Raw genomic sequence first — 17,695 nt, 5'->3', positions numbered from 1 at the left:
AAATTTGCATTACAGGAAAAGTGATGGTATTTTCATACACTTACTTCATTATGTTAGTTAAACATTTGTATTATTCAAGTGTACATAGTATATTGTTAACGTTTCTTAAAACTTACAATTCCTTTTCAAAGTTTAAAAAATACATAAAGGAAATGCATTATGTATTGATCAGATAAATTTAAATGCAAATGTTTATTAGGCTCCACTTCCTTCCTGTCATTGATGAATAGATGAATAGTTTTAGACTTCACATTTTAAATAGAAATGGTACTGCTGTTTAAAATACATATGGTCACATTCATGATGTTTGCTTTATGTTGTGTTAGTAAATGCAGATGGCAAAATTTTGCATTTCACTTCTGACCACTTGTTTTATCTGTATTTTCTCAAGCAACAGATCTCTGGTTTTGATGTCCTTTTCAGTGTTCCTGTTGTGGAAATCTTCTAATTGTAACAATTATAAAGTGTTTTGGAAAACCACATTTTTACATTTCATGTTTGGAGGATACAAGGAAAGGAGGAAAATAAATGCATTTGAAAGCCTGAAGTAATGAGATTAATCCAAAATTTATGATTTACAATTTATGTCATGAATATTTGGGTACTAGACTCACAATTATTTTTTTTAAATATTTTAGTAAGCAAAGCATTTTTGAAGTTTTCGTTAGCTTCTAAGGTGTAACAGTAAGAAATTCTTCTTTATGTGAGATCACTGAACGTGTTTAGACATATTATCTGAATATTGTCCAATTTGGTCATGTACACCCCTTTTTTATTTTTTCATTTCATTTAGAAAATGCTATGCAAAAACATCTGCTCCAGTGGAAAGTCTCTGGCTACAGAGCACAGCAAAGGGCCGGTAACAATGTTTTTTGCCCATATAAATTTAATGACTCACAATCTGTGGCACATAATTCTGTGATGGTTCAATTCAATTCAGCATGCAGCAAATTAAGTTGCTACAAATCCATGTATTTAAAATAATCAGAATTAATACCTTGTAAAGATGTAACCTTCTAGTGATGGTTTTAAAATAATATACTGGAAGACTGAATGAATTTTCCTCACTTTCCCTTATTTTGTTATTTAAATGAATTGCATTTGTTTTCTGTGAAAGCATTTTTATATGTGGCCCATGCTTTTTTGACATTTTTCACAGTTTCAGAAAAAACTCAGCAAGCTAGAAGAACAGCTCAGTAATGAATTACAAGCCAAAGATGAACTAGAACAGAAGTACAGGTGAGAATGTTTCAACATGTTTGGTATGTTTGTAAAGATGTTTTATTAGACTTTTTGTTTTTGAATGCTTAAAAGCATTTTAATCCACTTTGGGGATTCCCAACCCTGCAGCAGACCACGCTGTAAGTTGCTGGCCTAATTTTTGCGTCTCCTGTGACTACTGAGGTGTTTTTTAGGGGGTTTGTTGAGTTTTTTTTTTTTGCTTTAACTCCCTGTAAGAATCTCACTGTTTAGTGATTTCACCAGTCCTTGTGGTTTTATGTTATAGTTAAAATAGAATACCTTGCATAAAATTAATGAAATAAAAACACCTTAAATAAGATCAGTGAAACACATCCAAACATTCTAAAACATTCTAATTTCTGTATTATCAGGAGGATTTAGATTTTTTTTTCAAATTATTTGAAATTATATTTCAAATTATTATTTCAAAATTATTTGTTCAGGTCTACAACTGTTCGTTTAGAGAAGATAGCGAAAGAGCTCGATGAAGAGGTAAGGCCATAGATTTCATACTGGAATTAGAAATTTAACATTTGTGCATGGATTTTTTCCTTTGAGAACAGCAAATTGCTTTTGAGTAGCTGTATATTTTATGGCAAATAACACTAGTTGATTTCTTGGTGTTCACAAGCATGAAATTGTTGTCACTGCTAAAATATTTTCATTATTATTTCTGTACTGTAACTGCACATTTCTTTCCAGAACTAGTTTTTTTTACTGTGTTTTTAGTTAGCAGACATCATGACATAAATATCCCATACAGATGTTAAAAACTGAAGGTGTGAGAGTAGTGTTTCCAGAGGAGGAAGGCTGCGCTTTGCATTGTTTGGTGTTAGTAAAAGGACCATTTTCTAGCCCAGCTTTGCACCTTACTGCTTCTACAAATTTGGATGTGGCTGTATACAACTTAGTATGGCTCATGCAGGTGCATGTCAAAGCCTTACCTTTACATGTATGTTTCTCTGCTCCCAGAGTGACTGCTTAGGCAAGTCTACCAGGTTTGTCAAATCAGATGATCAAACAGTATGTAAATTGCAAAGCCCCTGGCCATAGACATCCAGGGCTGGATTTGACCACGTGTTCTGATACGTTGTATTTGCAGCAGGCAGATAGACTGGCTTCCTCCATTACAGACTGAACTGAGTGCATGAGCTGTGTTTTTATAGTATGAGAATACTACTCCTGTGTGTGTAATTAGTGGTGTATTTTTTTAAATATATCCAGATAACTTCAAGGAAGAATGTAGAGTCTGCAGTCAGGCAGTTAGAGAGAGAAAAGGCTCTTCTTCAGCATAAGAATACAGAATACCAGAGGAAAGCAGAACATGAAGCGGATAAGAAACGCAATTTGGAAAATGAGGGTATGTTGAACCATGCTTGAAGGTTCTATTTTGATGTGGGTTTTTAATGCTTAAAATAAATGAATTATAGTTCAAATTGAAGCATTTTCACGACAGTGATTAACAATGTTTGAATTGTTTTTGTTGCAGTTAACAGTTTGAAAGACCAACTTGAAGATTTAAAAAAGAGGAATCAGAATTCTCAAATATCCAATGAAAAAATCAACCAACTACAAAGACAGGTATGCCAACTTTATATACATATATTTTAAAATAATCACTACTTGGAGTTCAGATTTTTGTAACAGTGGAAGAATTTGAAACGTGCGATTGAGTTTAAGAGCTGTTCTTTCTTGCTAGTTTTTGATGTTCAAAAGTAATCTTAAAATATACTTCTTACTTCCTTAATCCATAAAACCCAGTATTCAGTAGTAGAATGTAGAGTTTATATTTTAATTGTTTCTGAAGTATGTTTTTTATCAATCTTAGTTGGATGAAGCCAATTCTTTGCTGCGGTCAGAGTCTGATACTGCAGCCAGGTTAAGGAAGAACCAGACAGAAAGCACAAAGCAAATCCAGCAGCTGGAAATTAATAACAGAGAACTACAAGATAAGAACTGCCTGCTGGAGAATGCAAAACTCAAACTGGAGAAGGAGTATCTCAACCTACAGTCAGCTCTAGAATCAGAAAGGAGAGATCGAAGTCATGGATCAGAGATTATCAGCGATTTACAAGGTATTTATGCAAATCTTCTGAAGTTAAGATTGCTTCTTTCTATTTTGGGTGGTATTATTTGAGTTTTAGACTGTGACTAGATAAGTGTGCTGTTTTTTAAAATGTTACATATTGTGAACAGCATTTAAGAAAAAATGTTTGGTAAAATCTATAAAATATTATTGTTAACTTTTAGAATCACCCGCAAAGGGGAGACATTCTTAACAGTCAGAATTGGAAGCTGTTACATTTCAAAAATGTTATCTCTTAATAGATAAAATACAGTCTTGTTTTTACACAATGACCAGCCTCATTGATATTTTGGTAATTTTTAGGTCGAATATCTAGCCTTGAAGAAGAAGTGAAAAATGGAAAGAGTGCGTTAGCCAAACTGGAAATGGAGAAAAGACAATTGCAGGAAAAGCTCACCGATTTAGAAAAGGTGACAGCACTGCTAAATGAACACTGGTGTTGCATTCTTACAGAATTTTTGAATTTGTACTTTTATTACTTGAGACACTGCAACCAAGCCTATACAAAAAATAAACCTTGTTTTCAGCTTTCATTTAATTTTTTTTTCCAATTTGAGAAGTGGGTGAAAAAAGACATCATTTACCATACAATCCTGATACATTTTCCTTCTAAAGTGCTTAAATACCTATTTATGTACTCCAGTGTGTACCTTCACAGTACAGTAGCTACATTTCATTTCATGTGTGGAGGTTTTTAAAACTCTCATTATTGCCAAATATAAAAGAGCCTCTGCTAATAGGATTTTTTAAACAAATTTGTTATTGAAACAAAAGGCTTGAAAAATTTATTCAATAAACTTAATCTTTGAGCTACTCTTACTACAGAATATTTGTTGTTAAGGCAGTAATTCTGTAATTGTTTGCAACTGGGGATGTTGTATTGTACATTTTTAGAGCACTTTGGCATTCACAAAGAAACATTTATGGAAATGAGTTCTCAGTTAGTTCTTTAGCATGAGCTCTCTCTTCTACTCCAAGCATCCTTCCAAGCAGCATGTTACTGTTGTTCAAAATTGTGCCACTAATCTTATGTATTTAATGTTTTCTTTCAATGTATTTTTTTTCTTTAACAGGAAAAGAGCAATATGGAAATAGATATGACATATAAATTTAAAGTTATGCAGCAGAACCTTGAACAAGAAGAAGCTGAGCATAAAGCCACAAAAGCACGATTAGCAGACAAAAATAAGATCTATGAGTCTATAGAGGAAGCAAAATCTGAAGCCATGAAAGGTATGTATCTGGCATCCCAGTTGGACTTAGGTGTGAATTATACAAAGTGGATGATATAATCTTTCACTGCATTTTCTGGTGCATCTCATGACAACTGAAATATTTTGAAGAGAGGGTTAATTACCAAAAAAATCCAGAAGATGGCTCTTACTTTTCAATTAAATGGCTTATGTATCTTGCAGGCACTTAAAAATCTACCTACAGATCCTGTCCTTCCAATTCCAGAGCATTCACAAAATTTTGAGCATGCAGATCTTCAGAAGAAGCAAAAATGATTCAGTAATAATGGCTGAGTCACTTGGCATATCAGGTTCCCAAACAGCTTCAGCTCTTTGATTTTACATTATCACAGTCAGAGCACAGTAGATTGAAATGTTTTATTTTTAAAGTTCCACCCATTTTGTTTATCTCAGAGGTGTTGCAGATAAACTAGAAGTTATCTAGAAGCTCAAAAGTAGGAAATAGCTCTGTCAGAAATGCTTGAAGAAGCATCCTTTGGGTGTGTCTCTACTGTGAAAATTTTAATTAATCACTTTTAAGTAGTCTTTCTGTTCAGTTTTAAAAGGAGAAACATGTGGCTTATTGTTAGTACAGGGTAGACATCCATTTCCCTTTGGCCTCCAAAATCTGCTGTTTTACACTTCACTGACGTCTTATATCTTCTGCTGTACAGAAATGGAAAAGAAACTTTTGGAAGAGAGAGCTTTAAAGCAAAAAGTAGAGAATCGACTGTTGGAAGCGGAGAAGCAGCGCTCCATGTTGGACTGTGATCTCAAACAATCGCAACAGAAAATAAATGAGCTCCTTCGCCAAAAGGATATACTGAGTGAAGATGTAAGGAACACTGACAAAAGGAGTCTTGAGTCAAACCTTGTTTTCAACGTCCTAGTAGTTTTCCTGTTATAGCTGTATTTAGAAATATTTGTGAATGAAAATGGCAACAAAGTTTTCGTTCTCTGCCTTTGAAACTTTAAAAAGTCTACTTCATGGAATGTGGTGTCATTTTTCTGGAATATTTCAGCATTATTCAGGTTAAAAGGTTTGTCCTCTGTAATGGTAAATGCTGTGAGAATCACATGGAAAAACTAAGTAATTTAATGTGTGCTAATGCCTTTATTCAGGAAGCAGCTTTGATTTACCAAAAGATGTAAAGGAAGTCAGTTAGAGACTGTTTAAATGTTGTTTTCCTGTGTTGAGCTGTAAAATTCACAGGTTTCTGCTTCTTTTTCAGGTAAAAAACTTGACATTAAAAATAGAGCAAGAAACACAAAAGCGCTGTCTCACTCAAAATGACCTCAAGATGCAAACACAACAGGTCAACACCTTGAAAATGTCAGAGAAGCAGTTAAAACAGGAGAATAACCACCTTCAGGAAATCAAATTAAGTCTGGAAAAACAAAACAATGAACTGCGCAAGTACGCAAGTTGTTCTATATGTTTTAGTCATGTTACTGATTTGAAATATTTTTGGAACAAAAATTGGGAGCAAAATTAGTTTTTAAAAATTGCTGCAAAGAATATGCTGTTGTACAGTGTAAAACTTAATTGTTCTTTAAAATAACTTACAGTGACTCTAATTGAGACTTGCCCTAGTGATTCAGCAATGTATAGGTTTGTATTGAAAGATGTTTGCTATCCTGAAAATCTTAGACATGATATTAAATATGAGCTTGAAATATTAAACAGCTTAAATATGAGTCTGAAAACTTCAGAGAAACACTTGTTTAACTGAAGGTCTAGGTGCTTTTTTTAATGATGTAGGGCTTCAGTGAAGAAAAAAGTGACTGGAATTATTAGTCCAGGAGAGCTTATCAGAGTAGGAAATGAATATGGCAGAGCTGCAATGCGTAACCATTGGAAATATCTAGTACTACAGACCTTTGAACACATCTGTTGGACCTTCAGATAGGAGTGTCAGTAGTTCTTCGTGGTCTTAAAAGTAGTATTTGCACCTGAGAGTAAGTAAGTAAGGAAAGAAACCTTTTTTTTAACATAAAGAACTTCCTTGTGTATGAAAAGACCAGATTAGTACACATATTAAATGAATCTCAATCCTAGCTCCTTTATGACTTTGCATGTTTTGTCTCCCTGTGCTTTGCCTTTCTATCAGCAAGATGGAGTTAGTCATGTAGAAGGTGGCCATAATGTGGAACACTGGCAGAAGTTTTTTCTGCTACCTTGCTGTTGTTATGGAACTGACTGTTGTTTAAATAATAGATAAATTCAAGAAAATATACATGTCAAGGAATACAGACATTTACAGACTGTGCTCTAGCAAGTAAGACCCAAAACAATCTGTCAGATCAGTGACATTTTACATGGAAATAAGATTCTGTTGGTGGTTGTTTACTTTATCAATGTCTCTTACCGATTAAACTTTGTGACACTGCTCTTTTCTGTTTACTGCTCTGGAATATCTTCATATTTCTAAAGCATGTTCTTCCTTTCTAGAGAACGTCAAGATGCAGACGGACAAATGAAAGAGCTTCAAGACCAGCTCGAAGCTGAACAATATTTCTCGGTATGTTTTATGCTGCTTTATTTTTATATTAATCTGTTTACTAAGTATGTTAGGTTTTCTTCTTCCCTCTCAGCCATCAGACGTTCCACATCTCTAACCCCAAGCTACTTGATTTTCTTGTGCCAGTTGCCAGTGTGGTCTGCTGCTTTGATCTTGATCACTGAGCAGCACAAAAGAGCTCATGTTGAGAAATGTCCTAGCTTTGTAGGGGAGTTCAGAGGGAAGAGTCAAGCAGCTCATTTTTCCCTCATGTGAATCATTTTCTGCATGTTCCAAGGCTTTTGCATTCAGCATCTCTTCCATGCTGTATGGCAGAGAACAGTTGCCTTCTTATGTGATGTGACAAAACATGTGCATCTACGGCTCAGAAGGAAATTTTGCATTAAATCAAACTTGGTAGTGATCTGTTGGGAGTTTTTCATTTATTGTAGTAAGGTGCACCAGAATAAATAGGTAGCATACTTAAAAATCATCACTGGCATGTGGAGGTTAATTATTATTAACAGTGCCAGTCACACTGCAGGAGATGCCAAAAGGCTTATTTCAATATTAATGGGAAATTAAGATTTCCTTGTGGATTTAGGTCAGTGAGGAGAAGGCCTACCTAAAGTTTCTAGATGAAAATGGTACACATTAAAGGAAAGAAAGGGAGAATTGAGGTCAGCTGACTGCTGTAGATGGGCCAGAGAGAGACAATCTGTCTTGAAATCCCTGCAGGAAGTACACTTAGAGTCATCTGTCACTTGACCTGTAGTCAGTCATTTGAATGGACAGAGCAAAATAATGTTTCTTTCACTTTCTTCAGAGTTTTAGATTTATTTTGATTCCATGAATTTTTGAATTTCAAATTATTTTCTCATTGTTTTTTTCCCTTATTCCTGTATTTCTTTTTGTTCTTTAACTATCATGTTGGTTTCATGGATAAGTATGATTAGAATCTAAGCTCCACATGCATAATTACATCAGACAAAGATTTAAAGTAGTAGAGAAAAAGAAATTAATTATTTTCTCTGCTTCTGATGTTTCTGATTTTGTACAAAATGGTGATTTTCACATTTAGAATATCTTTAACAGTATGCATACAAACATAGAAAATGCATATCCTACATCTACCCATTCGCAAATATACAAGCTAAAAAAGGAACAACAACAAAATAACAAAAGCACATTTATGAATGATGATGACATTTAGGTAAGTTTAGAGGTGGCGTTGCACAATTATACTCCAGTTAGTGTGACTAAGGAACTGCATGCCATATCAACTTGTATAATTTTTGTGGACCTTCAAGAGTATAGAAATCACATAATTTTCTTTCCAACTTTAAATTCTAGACTCTCTATAAGACACAGGTTCGAGAACTTAAAGAAGAATGTGAGGAAAAGACCAAAATTTGTAAAGAAATCCAGCAAAAGATACAAGAGTTACAGGATGAAAGGTAGGTTTTGCTAGTTGGACTACTAATACATAAAAGATCAGGATTGCTTTTTATTTTTTTCCTTCTTCCTCTCCCTAAGCTAAACTTAACCTAAAAGTTAAAAGTTAACTTTAAAATTAGACCTAACCCTAACCTAAAAGTTAACTTTTAACTTGAAAATTAGTTAAAATTTAACTGATTTTAAAAAGAGTATATATCAATAATTTGCAGAGATTCCTTGGCTGCTCAGCTAGAGATTACTTTGACAAAAGCAGATTCAGAACAGCTTGCCCGTTCCATTGCTGAAGAACAGTACTCTGATTTGGAAAAAGAGAAGATCATGAAAGAGCTGGAGATTAAAGAGATGATGGCGAGGCATAAACAGGAACTTGCTGAGAAAGATGCCACCATAGCTTCGGTGAGTTACATGATCTGTAATTCTGGTAGAGGTAGTACAAGAGATTTATTTGAAGTTTGAGTTATCCATTGCTCTTCAGCAGATTTAGAGATGTACAAGTATATCTAACGTTTTAAAAATATTTATTTCTTATGATTGAAATTCAAGAATCTTTTCCATTTTTCTTCCATGCATTTCTCTGACCATTCTTTCTTCTGTGCCTCTACCCCTCTTACAGCCAGTCCTCTTATCCTTATCCAGGTCTCACTGTGCAGCATTTCCTTCTGTCCTGTAATGCTTCTTCATTTGCCAAATGAGTTTTGTTACATGGTCACATATCCTTTTTTTTTTTTTAGTTGGAGGAAGCAAATAGGACACTAACTAGTGATGTGGCTAACCTTGCTAATGAGAAGGAAGAACTAAACAATAAACTGAAGGAAGCACAAGAACGTACGTAATCTCTGAACCAAATGTGATTGAAATTGAAACTGTGGTTGTTCTTTAATAGTACTATATTTATTTGTAATGAGTTTTCATAGATTTTCTTTTAATTACCTTACTACAGAAATTACAAAGCTAAAAGAAGAAGAAGCAAATGTAGGAAATATTAAAGCACAATTTGAGAAACAGTTGTTGAATGAAAGAACGTTAAAAACCCAGGTAAGCAAATATATTCAAATGCATATACACTTAGTGTTCATGAATCAAATAATTTTTAACAGAATACTTTTCTTTATAAATTACAGATATGTACAGTAAGGCTTTATTTGATTTTGCTGTGAAAGCAAATATATTGATTTTTTTCTTCCTTCTTCTAAGTAGACTTTCAGTGTAGTGAAACTGGATCCTTATGATTCATAATAGAGGAACTTCTAATTCAGATGCATCCCATCAGCAAAAGCCTTCATTTCTGTCAAATTATTTGATATGTTACTGGTTTCAGTCTTTATTTATATTCCTCTACATGTTCTATAAAGAAGTACAATTCTGATTTTAATCTAGATTGGTTTTTAGAACAAGTGGCATTTTAATACAAAGACATATTTTGGTCTACCTGGTGAAAATGGAAGGGATTATTTAAATGAGTGAAAGTGCTCACACAGCTAATGCTTGCTTCAAGTAAAAATGGCGTTATTACCTTCTTTTATATTTTGTGTAATGAGCTGAATTAAAGCAAGCTTGTAGTAGGGGATTGCAGAGATCTTAGTTTATAGTTAGAAGTGCCTGGTTGTAGACAGAGAGAAGACTTTATTTCTTCACAGCATAACTCTGTGTATTTATCAGTGTAGTTTTTGTCACTTTTTTTCTTTCCCATGGGAAGGCTGTGAACAAATTGGCTGAAATCATGAATCGGAAGGGTCCAGTCAAACGTGGAGCTGACACTGATGTACGGCGGAAGGAAAAGGAAAATAGGAAGCTGCATATGGAACTGAAGTCTGAACGAGAAAAGTTAACCCAGATGATGATCAAATATCAGAAGGAAATAAATGAAATGCAGGCAGTAAGATCCTTTTGTAAATATAAACATTGCAGTATTTTCTGTAAAATCATACTATTGATACAGACTTTACAGTAGCGTATCCAGTCTCTATTTCTGAATTTTCCCAACCAAAAGAAATTCACAGAATATATATTGAGATTGGCTGCAAATTCTGCATAGTTTTGTCTGAGTAACCAAATATTGTAATAATAGGAAATCTTGCAATTTATCTCTGCAGCAAATAGCAGAAGAGAGTCAGATACGGATTGAACTGCAGATGACTCTGGACAGCAAAGACAGTGACATTGAACAGCTTCGTTCCCAGCTGCAGTCACTGCACATTGGGATGGATAACAGCAGCATAGGCAGTGGACCTGGAGAGGCTGAGGCAGATGATGGATTCCCTGGTATGTTAATTTTATTAATATTTCTGCATTAACTCGGTGTTTTTCCATAGAAACTTGAGTATTAAATTGATGGTCTGATAATTCTGTGATTTTCATCTTCATCTATTTCTATCATCTTATCAATCCATTGATATCACCTAACTAAATCTGTCTGTTGTAATACTTCACCTTACATTTATTTAAAGAATTTGTTTTAAAATTCTATTGTGTTCCATTAGAACTAAATATTTTTGATGGTTACTTTGCAATTACTGTGTGTATGTGATGAAATGTAAAACTAATACTCTCTTAGAGATTCTGTTTTGACTTCTTTTCTACTTTTCCTCCTTTATGCTTTATGTTTAGTCCATATCACTCAATCCCACACTATGGAATCCATGTCCTTTACCTATCAGCACTCTTCTACCTCTGTCAGTATTGCCACTAAGCCTTCCAGTTCTCGCATGCTTCTTGATTCCGATTCTGACTCAGAGGAAGAACCTTTGTCTTGTTCCCACAGCCCTACAGAAGTTGATAGCACAGGTGACATCCCTGAGAACCGTTTGGTTTTGTTCTTATTGTGGCATTTTCTCTGTTTCAGAACTAACACTATTAATACATAATTAAAGAAGCATAAACCAAATCTGGCAGATAACACACTGCAGTGGCAGTAAACATTGCTATCAAAGACATGAGAAAGTTTGCATGAACAAATAACTGGCCTGTTTTCTCTAAATGTTTGCAAATGCTTGCTGACAGTTACAAACCCACCATTTTTATTGAGGCATTGAATAAATGAGCCTTATGGCTTGTTTTCAAGATAGCCTCTACACGGTATCCGCAAGTCTCTGTATGACCCTAAGGTACTGGATACCAAAAAATCAAATCTTCATGTTTAAGTGAAGTCTGGAAACATCTAACTCCTGACATGTAAACATACATGATTTTCTTGTAGAAATTAATTGTCCTGAGTATTACATTATTTTGCCTTAAAAATATATTATCAGTGATAAAGCCCTGTTTTAATAATTCTGTATTCATTTTATATGACTACACATACACCCTTTTAACAAAGTTTCTGTTTATTGTTAATGTTGGATATGGGTTTTCTGTTGCATTCAAATTTCTGTATTTCACATGAGGTCCCTTTAAAGTGTGAAAACCTTTCCACTGAAGGTAGAACCTCTCTCGGTATTTTGATATTACTTGATTAAAATAGTGTAAAGAATAATGCATTTCCTCTATTTTCCTCATTCTCTGGTTTTTGCTTTGAAGCTTCTAATGAAAGAAAACCTACCTACATACATATTTTTTTTCCTTATTAGCTGCTGTTGTGGTATGGATTTGCTTTGTTCTAAAGTAAAAATCATAGCTAAGCTGGGATTTTTTGCTGACATAATTACAAAATATTTGAGGTAGGATAGTATCTTCTGTTGTTTCTCCCCTCCTAGTGTTTATAAGCATGTATTGTGAGAAGTTTGGAATATTCTGCTCTTTTTCTGATCTGTTAGTATTGAATAGATGCCAGAAGTGGAAAAAGTATAATCAGAAGCTCTCATTTTCTCCAATTTAATCTGTATTACAGGTTACAGAGAAAAATAGGAAAATCATATTTTAGGAAGTAGGAGAAACAAGCATTTTTTTTGTCCTACATGTGCTGCCTGGATATTTTTTTGCATCTGCATTATGCTTGCTACACTTCCTATGAGGTGTAGTTGAAAGGAGCAATATAAGGTGGCAGGTATGAGGCAAAACATGTTACAGAACTGTTTCATGTAGTTGATATGTGGATTAAAATAGGTCACCAACAGCATTGCTGGTAGGGAAATAAACATTGAAGACAGTGTGTATCTTGCTTTAAGTCTCTCTAGACACAAAAAGATTTCTATGAATTCTAGTAATTATTTGTTGCACTCTGTTAAACATGGGCAGGAACCTGCAAATGCCCTCTGATGAGAAAGAAAACCATTTTTGTAATTTTGGAGTATGTCTCTGCTTGTTCCATGGTATTGTGTTTGTTAATGCTTAATGCGTCACTATTTTTGACTTGGAGATTCCTCAGCAGCGTTAGAGGTAATCTGCTAGGGTAGGAAACTCATTAGAAAAATATTATTGTGGTTAAGTAGTTCCCCTTAATAGAACATAGTAGGAAGAAACACTTGTGTTAAATGCTGCTACAAAAATGGGGTCAAAGGGTATGTGATCCTATGTATTACCAAGCACTGGGAAAGTGTGATCCTGTTGAGTTTTTGGTGACTACTGAAACATGTGTCAAACAACAGCTGAGCCCTCAATACTCTTGATAAAGCAAATCTGACAAACGTGCCAGTGTAATATAAAATACTGCAAGTGGGTGAAAGGGCAGTTGAATTCAGGCAAGGCCAAAGGGTTTGCCAAAAATTACTTATTTTTGGCATGTTTGGACATACAGGCAGAATTGGAGAAAAGAAAAGTATGAATTAGAATACTAAACTGACATTTTCCCCAGCATATAGGGTATATAGGTTATTTGTGGCAGAAATTTGCCTTTTTTTTTGGTCTTGGATTGGATGTTGTGTAGTCTGTACTAATATCTTTAGATGCTGTTGCAAAAGGTAAAGGTCAATAGACATAAGGCTTTAAAGACTTGAAAAAATTACTAAAGGGAATGCGTGTGCTATAATTGCAAGTTTGTTCTTAATTACTTCTTTGTGATTGCATTGCTGGTTATTGGCTGTATTCAGGAGTGCATTATTTAATGTATTCCTCAACATTTACAATGGTAAACGTCGCAAGATCTCATACTGTGAAATAGTTCATCTTCTCATGTTTGCTCTCTTTCTTGCTTTATTATTGATGTTCAATAACTTTTAAAATGCACATCAATCTCAAAAGTAATGTTTTGTCTGTTCTTTAATCATATCTCTTTTTCAGAATCGAGATTGGAAGGCTGGCTATCAATGCCCGTTAGAAATAACACTAAAAAATTTGGATGGGTTAAAAAGGTAAGAAAAGCAGATTTAAGATTTTATTTCATGCATAGGTTCAACTTTAAACTTACTGTAGGTTTCCGGCACTTCAGTTTTTCTTTGATATGTGTTCTCTCATTACTTAAATCTATAAAATATGTTAGCTGGTATAGCTACATCTGAGAGAGGCAGCTTAAGACAATTGCAATAGTTTAAGACACCTCTTTGTATAGCCAGAGGTGAGAACAGTCATTCATGATCTTCAAATGTTTATACATGCCATAAGCATTCCCAGCAGTATTATATAGCTGGAATTAGGCAGAGTCTGGAAACAGGCTCTTGCTCTTGACCATTTCCTTATTTAGAGGATAAGACTAAAACCTAGTCCTCCTTCCTTGTGCAGCCTTCATTTGTTTACTGCTTCTCAGTGACCTCAAAGTAACTTCTGATGAGTCTTTGTCCAAAATGTAGCATAGACATTTTCTTAAAAATTTCCTTACTGCTGTCATACAGTTAATTCTAGGCAAAATTCTGGAAGTAGGATGTCTTTTAGGTAATTAGCTTTTTAGTGAACACTGATAGCTATTCTGGTAAGTATAACCACGATCTTTTTAAGTATTAGTTGTGACCTGCATACATGAAATAGGCAAAGGATGACAGTTACTCTCTCTACCAGTCCAAGTGAAAATTAAATCAATAGCTTATATCCTACTTTCTTCTTGACTTTCATTTTTGTTTCTTCATTGATATTTAAATATGTTTAAAAATCAGTTAATCTGATCATATAACTTGATTTATCAGGTAATCAGAGTTTTGTTTGTTATGCAATGAATTCCTTGGCATGGACTCAGTATACCATACTACCATTGTCCACTTAGGTACCATTTAATCAAATTGTAGAAAAATATTGCTACAACATATGTGATAGATAATTGCTGTGACATATTTGACATCTGTGATGAACTAGATTAAAACATGTTTTATCCTTTTATCTCCTAACAGTATGTAATTGTGAGCAGCAAGAAGATCCTGTTCTATGACAGTGAACAAGATAAAGAACAATCTAATCCCCATATGGTATTGGATATAGAGTAAGTATAGCCATGTGCGATTCCTTCTTCTGATTTGTAGGTGAACTCTGTTGGAAAGACCTTGATCAAAAGGCCTTTTGAGGTCCATCCAGTCTGTGAGCACAGCATCATCACATGGGACATGACTTGTGAGTCACGCAGGAATGGGGTGGAGTTTCCTCCATCATTGAGTGGCTGATTATAAGTACATTGAGCAGGTGCATTCCTTGCATTTGCAGGTGCATTCCTGGCACTTGTGAGTTTTGCAGGAACAGGGTGGGGCTTCTGTCGTGGAGTAGCAGGCTGATTAAAAGAGGCCTCTAGGGAGTGCAGCAAACAGGAGTGGGCAACACAGCAGTTTTGCATGGCAGTTGGCACAGATGGGGCAAGCAGGCAGCGTTGCAGGTTTTCTTGCCAGTAGGGTTTGCTGCGTGTTGTTTGTGGTGTTTCTGTTGGTTGGTTGGTTTGGGAGTTTCTGTTAGTAATGGTTTTTACATGATCTAAAACTTTAGTTAGTACAAGTGCATGTAACCAAATGAAACCCTCCAAAAAGGGTGTGTCTGTACAGACCCATTCCTGTGAGGATTGTTTGAGCTTATCAGTGGTTTCAAGGGGCGTTGTGGAGGAAATCTGCCTGCAATGTGAACAGGTGAATGATCTCTTTTCACTGGTGGCCAAGCTTAGGGAGGAAGTTGAAAGACTAAGGAGTATCAGGGAAAGTGAAATACATTGGTGGAGTTCATCTCTTCCATCCTTAAAGGAAGCCCACCAAGAGTCAGAGGACTCATATGCCTCCCACTGTCAGGCAATAGAAGGGCACCTGGTAGAGGAAGGGGAGTAGAAATGGGTCCCTGCTTGAGGAGGTAATAATAAAAATTCCCCCCAACCCCCATTCCCTAGCCAGGTGTCACGTCAGAATAGGTATGAGCCCCTGGATCTAGAGAGCCAGCCAGATGATTGAGAAGAAAATTATCTGCCCAGTGAGGCTCCCAGTTATGATTCATCTGTAAGATGGATCACCACCTCTAACATCAAGAGTAAAAGATGGGGAGTGGTAATGGGTGACTCCCTTCTGAGGAGAACAGAGGGCCCCATGTATTGACCAGACCCAGCCCACAGGGAAGTCTGCTGCCTCCCTGGAGCCAGGGTATGGGATATCACTGAGAGACTTCCTGGGCTGATTCAGCCCTCTGATTATTACCCACTGCTGATACTCCAGGCTGGCAGTGATGAGATTGAAAAGAGGAGTGTCAAGGCAATTAAAAGGGTCTTTAGGGCATTAAGTCAAGTGGTTGATAGGACAAGAGTAGTCTTTTCCTTAGTCTCTTTAGTGGCTGAGAAAAATGGTGAAAGGAATAAGAGACCTCACATTATCAACAAGTGACTCAAGGGTTGGTGTCATCAGCAGAATTTTGAGTTCTTTGATCATGGAGCAACTTTTATGGCACCTGGCCTGCTAGAACTGGATGGGCTCCATCTCTCTGTTAAGGGCAGCAGGTTTTTAGCTCATGAACTGGCAGAACTTGTTAAGAGGACTTTAAACTAGGTTTGAAGGGGGAAGGGGATGCAGCTGGGCTGTCTGGAAACAGGCCCAAGGGTGGTAAGCCTGAGTTAGCAGTGAAATCAGTAGCCCAGCTGAGGCGCATGTACACCAATGCACGCAGCATGGGTAACAAACAGGAAAAGCTGGAGGCCATGGTGCAGCAGCAAAGCTATGATATAGTTGCCATCATGGACACATAGTGGGAAAACTCACAGAGCTGGAGCACTGCATTGGATGGCTACAAGCTCTTCAGAAGAGACAGGAAAGGGAGAAGAAGTGGAGGAGTGGCTCTTTACATTAAGAAGGCTTTTGACGCTGTAAGTATTGAAACTAATGATGATGAAATTGAATGCCCATGGGTAAGAATTAAGGGGAAGGCCAACAAGGCTGACATCCTACTGGGAGTCTGTTATTGTCCACCCAACCAGGAGGAAGAGGTGGACAACTTATTCTATAAGCAGCTGGAGAATGTTTCAGGATCATCAGCCCTTGTTCTTGTAGGCAACTTCAACTTCCAGATATCTGCTGGGAACTTTTAACAACAGAAAAAAGACAGTCCAGGAAATTTTTAGAGTGTGTGGAGGGCAACTTATTGTCACAGCTGGTAGGTGAGCTCGTCAGGGGAAGGACTATGTTAGATCTGTTGTTTGCAAATAGAGGTGGACTGGTGGGAGATGTGGTGGTTGGAGGCTGATTGGGGCAAAGTGATCATGAAATTTTAGAGTTCTCAATATTTGGTGAAATCAGGAGGAACATCAATAAGACTTTTACACTGGACTTTCGGAGGGCAGACTTTGGCCTATTTAGGAGACTTATTCAGAGAGTTCCTTGGGACGCAGCCCTTAAAAAACAACGGAGTTCAGGAAAGGTGGGAGTGCCTCAAAACAGAGATCTTGAGGGCACAGGAACAGACTGTCCCTGTGTGCCAAAAGATAAGTCGATGAGGTAAACGTCCAGCCTGGATGGGCAAGGAGGTTTTGGAGGAACTTAAGAATAAAAAGAGGATGTATCATCTTTGGAAGGAGGGTCAGGTCTCCCAGGGAGTATTTAAGGGGGGTGCTAGGGCATGTAGGAATAAAATTAAGGAGGCCAAAGCTCAGTTTGAGCATAAAATAGTGGTATCTGTAATGGACAATAAAAAATGTTTCTACAAATATAATAATATTAAAAGGAAGGGTAAGATCAACCTTTGTTTTTTATTAGATGTAGGAGGAAACTTAGTAACTGCAGATGAGAAGGCAGAGATGCTTAATGCCTTCTTTGCCTCAGTTTTTTAGTGGAAAGACAACTTGCCTTCAGGACAACTGTTCTTTTGGGTTGGTTGATGGTGTCAGGGAACAGAATGGTCCCCCTATTATCCAAGAGGAGGCAGTC

At 36.1% G+C, this 17,695-nt stretch overlaps 1 protein-coding gene across 3 annotated transcripts in view; it reads left to right on the top strand.

The window, feature by feature from the left end:
• Positions 1-17,695, top strand: part of ROCK2 (Rho associated coiled-coil containing protein kinase 2) — a 103,840-nt gene that overhangs the window by 68,025 nt on the left and 18,120 nt on the right. For 2 of the 3 annotated variants that reach the window (XM_083857387.1, XM_083857385.1), the window contains exons 11-29: positions 794-859; positions 1,160-1,239; positions 1,686-1,734; positions 2,467-2,602; positions 2,732-2,823; positions 3,071-3,317; positions 3,632-3,738; positions 4,402-4,561; positions 5,235-5,395; positions 5,793-5,977; positions 7,013-7,082; positions 8,415-8,518; positions 8,729-8,915; positions 9,251-9,344; positions 9,460-9,554; positions 10,216-10,395; positions 10,613-10,781; positions 13,674-13,744; positions 14,711-14,799. In XM_083857387.1, the coding sequence (XP_083713513.1) occupies positions 794-859; positions 1,160-1,239; positions 1,686-1,734; positions 2,467-2,602; positions 2,732-2,823; positions 3,071-3,317; positions 3,632-3,738; positions 4,402-4,561; positions 5,235-5,395; positions 5,793-5,977; positions 7,013-7,082; positions 8,415-8,518; positions 8,729-8,915; positions 9,251-9,344; positions 9,460-9,554; positions 10,216-10,395; positions 10,613-10,781; positions 13,674-13,744; positions 14,711-14,799 (2,342 nt within the window). The remainder of the gene's footprint in view (positions 1-793; positions 860-1,159; positions 1,240-1,685; positions 1,735-2,466; positions 2,603-2,731; positions 2,824-3,070; positions 3,318-3,631; positions 3,739-4,401; positions 4,562-5,234; positions 5,396-5,792; positions 5,978-7,012; positions 7,083-8,414; positions 8,519-8,728; positions 8,916-9,250; positions 9,345-9,459; positions 9,555-10,215; positions 10,396-10,612; positions 10,782-13,673; positions 13,745-14,710; positions 14,800-17,695) is intronic. The other variant, XM_083857386.1, reaches the window with a different exon arrangement.

This window comes from Zosterops lateralis (assembly GCF_965231275.1).
Source record: "Zosterops lateralis genome assembly, chromosome: 3".
Classification (NCBI taxonomy): Eukaryota; Metazoa; Chordata; class Aves; order Passeriformes; family Zosteropidae; genus Zosterops; species Zosterops lateralis.
This window is presented reverse-complemented; position numbering and strand designations above follow the sequence as displayed.